At 38.3% G+C, this 4,194-nt stretch overlaps 1 protein-coding gene across 1 annotated transcript; it reads right to left on the bottom strand.

The window, feature by feature from the left end:
- Positions 1-220: 220 nt before the first annotated feature.
- med10 (mediator complex subunit 10) lies at positions 221-2,767 on the bottom strand. The gene is made up of 4 exons (XM_071517211.1): positions 2,522-2,767; positions 2,320-2,403; positions 1,543-1,645; positions 221-1,200 (listed from the first exon to the last, which is right to left on the bottom strand). The coding sequence occupies exons 1-4, from the start codon at positions 2,641-2,643 to the stop codon at positions 1,105-1,107; spliced, it is 405 nt and encodes a 134-aa protein (XP_071373312.1). The 5' UTR covers positions 2,644-2,767; the 3' UTR covers positions 221-1,104.
- Positions 2,768-4,194: the final 1,427 nt, after the last annotated feature.

Here is a 4,194-nt window from a genome sequence, read left to right as displayed (position 1 = left end):
TTTTTCCTAATTTGTAACCAACAAATACTGTATCACATTGCTATTACTGATGTATCATTTATTATGCTCATTAGTACATATTTGGTCTTTTATTCTACACTATGAAAAGATATACTGTAAATGAGAAGTATATAAACATCATGAGTGAAATGTATTTCATTCAGTCTCTTACCAATAACCAAATAAACATTTATTTGTAATGAATCAAACGAAACCACAATATCACTCCAACAAGAGGATCATTTATTAACAAAAATTATAATACAAACAAGTAACAAATAAAGAGTGGACTAGTTTCTGACCACGTGAAGTGGCCAGGCACAAAATCATCACATAATAACATTTGCATTCAATTATCATGGCCATTAGAAACCTGAGCTTGATACAAAATGTTATGAACTGCGGTACAAATCTATGTTGCACAATGATCAGGAGGTATTATAAAAAGGTACAGTGTAAGAGTATAAACATATGTACAACTGATGGAGTAAATTCCTCAATGCAGAATCAGCAAGGCGTCTTGCAACTCCTGTACATTTTATCCTGTACAGTTGGGAGTTGAAGAAACATTCTGCTAACTCAGTATTTTCAGAAATGACATCAACATGGCCATTAAACACGAGTGTGACTCCTGATAATTTAACAACCCACTGCAGAAAATGTTCTCTTTTCCCCCCTCTAATATTGGTAACTATCTGTGACAGTAGAGAGCCAAAGGGTGTGCAGGCTTCCACTCCCAAACTGAACACACTTCAGACTGAGCCACCTGGACAATTTAGAATTAATATGGGAAGGAGATGAGCTTTTTCCCCTCCAACATGCTTGATCTCAGATTTGTAAATATCCTTTAAAATGAATAAATTAAATTTAGAATTGAAAGAAATAAAGGGATTAGCTGAGTCAGGCTGCTGAGCTGAAAGAAAACTTTCTCCCTCAGGACATTGGTCAGCAGCAGCCGCAGCATAACGCAATGTATGAGAAATAATTATGGTTTATTATCATACTCTGCTGGCAACCACAGTGAATCCTGCTTGGTGAAACTCCACTCAGTCTTTCATATCAGGGGTCAGAGGTTGAAGGTTAGGGGTGGTGGTACAGCAGGCACTAAGAGGGGGGGTCGTCTCCGTGTATGGCCTTATACTGGGACATCTCCTCCGGAAAGACTTTGCTAAGCTCTGAGATGAGAAGGCTCTTGAATTTCTGCAATAAAAGACACAAAGAAGTTTGAAGATGAACAGAAAATATAAATTCATAAAGGTGTGGGGCAGAGACTGATTCTAATGAAGCACAGAAAATCCCCCACACTGTTTGAAGAGCTGTTCCCAAGAATATCTAACTTATCATCAAATAATAAAGACATTTCAACTATGAGTGCTATGTGCCGACATAGCATGAAGATGGCGCTTTGTAAAAATCCTGAAAAGGCTCCTTGCAGTGAAAACATCACATTATACGAGGAAGCAGTAAATATGCTTGGGTGTATTTTATCTCTGAAATAGTATGCAGAATCTCACTGACCCTGGCATTAAAATGACCTCTTACCGTCATGGTGTCAATCTTCCCTTTGACGTGCTCGTTCTTCGCCAAGGCTCTCTCCAGACACTCCTTGGTGTACAGCTGAGGGTTTCGACCTTGGTCAATGTATCTGGGAACACAAGTCATAACAGTTGAAGAAGCTCTGGTGCAAAATATCAGGCACAGACTAGACCTGATAAGTACCATTCGCTCTTGTATATAGAGAATAGCATGCGGCCAAACTCCATTCAAAAATCTGTCAAGGTATAGTCAAAGCTTACTGACATAAGTACAGTCCCCATAAAATATGACAAGACTTTTTTCCCTGAATCAGGAGCCATTCTTCAGTTTGGCATAATCCACCAAGCAGCACTAATTTCAATTACATTTCAGTTTTTAGAACTGGTTCACCTGCTATTCCCACAGTCTCCCACCAAAATACACTGTAGGGACAGTGTGAACGGATTCTAAACGTTGTACATTTTACTGGAATAAGTGTTGCTTGGTGGATTACATGTACGCCGAATTGAAAAATGGCTCTTAACGATTAAGAAAAGGCCTTGAGTCATATGTTAGGAGGCATGTAACGTTTGCCGATAAGCGATACCACATTAAATTGCAGGATTTTTGCATGGAGTTTGGCGTTGCTTTCTCTCCTTGCTTGGCTACCCACACATACAGTATGATACTCGGCCATCTCTCTGGTTGCACAGCAGTGATAGGCAACAGCAGAGATATGAAGGGAGGAACAGGGGCAGTTTCGCAGTAATAATGCGTTATTAACAGTTATGAGAAGAAACTCACTCAAAGGCCTCCAATGGCACGTTGATCTCATGGAGCTGTTGGCGACACTTCTCGATGTCTTGCAGTCCGGATATCATGAAGTTTCTGAAATTCAGCGTAATAAGTTGACACCGTACTAATTTAACTGAGTTTAACCGAGGTTCAAAAGAACGTACGGTGCAGGTAAGTAACGTTATAAGCAGTTCCGTCGCACATTACTCACAGTTTCTGGTTGAGTCCCGTCTGGCTGCTAGGCTGGAAGTCGCTGACGATGATTCCCAGCTGTCGAATGTTCTCGACAAATTTCTCCAGATGCTCTTCGAGGTTATCGAACCTTTCCGCCATTTTTTAATAAACTGTTATCAAACCACGTCCGCGAAACACAAATTATTCAGTTTACAAGAATCCTTTTGTCAATTCATCACTTTTTACCGACGGTTCCGCTCCTCTGTGAAAGCCACAACACCGAACTGCGTTACGGCAATGTAAAAGCCAATCGCTGCGGCTAATGCTGAGCTACCTTAGTAACGACCGATGACAGAGTGTCGTTTTCCGGTCCTAAAAGCAGTAAAGTGTCGTGCTGCCGATTGGCGAACAAGCTTCTTTGTCACAACTATCAAATCAATTCAATTCAGTTCAACAGAGAAACTTTACTGGCATGACTGTGTATCAGAAACCATATTGCCATAGTATTATCCAAGTAGTATATAAAATGTAAATAAAAATACACATTTTACACACTCAAACCATGTTGAAATGATACATTATTTTGTTTGAAAGCATCAATATCTATAATAACAGAACAATTTCAACATTGACAACACTGTGCATTTACAAATCATTCAAAAGCCAGCATCTCTACAGCTATTTTGTATTATAACTATGTATTATTCATAATTATGTATTATTCACTTGGTATATATTAACTTATTGTTAATTTACACATATTTTGGGGAGTATTTTTCAATGGAAAAATACTAAATATCCCCAATCTCTCACACACACAAACGAACAGACCCACAGAAATGTAAGAGTAATTTCTGTAATTCAAATTAGTGTCTATAGTGTAAAACTAGTGTAGTGCAGTCCTGAAGGAAGGATGTATCTCATAGTTGGGAACTTCTGGTGACAGTAGGCCAAGATACCAAACTGTCGTCTTCTTCTTCTTTTTTTGACGACAGGGTTATTATAGGCAAACCTTTAACCACACAAAACCAATGTTGTCTAATCAATTTGTATGGAATAAACATTATTATTTGTAGTAGTTGTTGTAGAAGTTCTAGGATAAAAACCTCTACAGCTGGTTGGATCTATAAAGGTGAATACTATATTTCTACTATATTTTTCTGCTATTTTGTATCATGTCCGTGAACTGTTTTTGTGTGTGCATCAACTGTGAAAAGAATTTCCTCTCTGAGGACAATAAACTAACTAACTAAATAATTAACTAACTAACTAAATACATGTGTTTTGTTTTTGTTCATCTCTGTCTGTTCTCCACTGATTCTGACCCATCACTGGTGCATAGTGTGTTGCCTGATTTGTACTGTTCTGCTACACTCATAGGATCCTAGTCAGACTGAAACTGCATCAAATATCCCACTGACAGACATAGTTGTCAATAATCAATGTGAAGTTGGCAGTACTCGCTTTCTGCAGGGGAAAGAGCTCCTTTCTATATATAGAACATATCGAACCACTTACCCAGGCCCACAATAAAGCCATTAAAAGGGATCTGGCCTGTGGATAATGTTAAACAGCAGAGCAATCAGAGATGAACTGCACTCAGTTTATCCAGATTTTATACATTATAGTGTGTGGTACCAGGCAGATAAGGGTTACATGATAATAAAAGATAAATCAATACTATTCTGACAATGTAATTATAGAATTTTA

Source organism: Centroberyx affinis, unplaced genomic scaffold (assembly GCF_046629955.1).
Source record: "Centroberyx affinis isolate AG114_WGS23_722 - 3 ecotype Tasmania unplaced genomic scaffold, CSIRO-AGI_Caff_v1 ptg000474l_1, whole genome shotgun sequence".
Classification (NCBI taxonomy): Eukaryota; Metazoa; Chordata; class Actinopteri; order Beryciformes; family Berycidae; genus Centroberyx; species Centroberyx affinis.
This window is presented reverse-complemented; position numbering and strand designations above follow the sequence as displayed.

Bases quoted from the DNA above. Each gene is read 5' to 3' on its own strand.
- med10 (XM_071517211.1), bottom strand. From the start codon at position 2,643: ATGGCGGAAAGGTTCGATAACCTCGAAGAGCATCTGGAGAAATTTGTC. The intron at 1,646-2,319 runs GTGAGTTTCTTC...TTGTGTTCCCAG, and splicing joins GTGCCATTGGAGGCCTTTGA to ATACATTGACCAAGGTCGAA. The intron at 1,201-1,542 runs GTAAGAGGTCAT...CTTTTATTGCAG, and splicing joins GGAAGATTGACACCATGACG to AAATTCAAGAGCCTTCTCAT.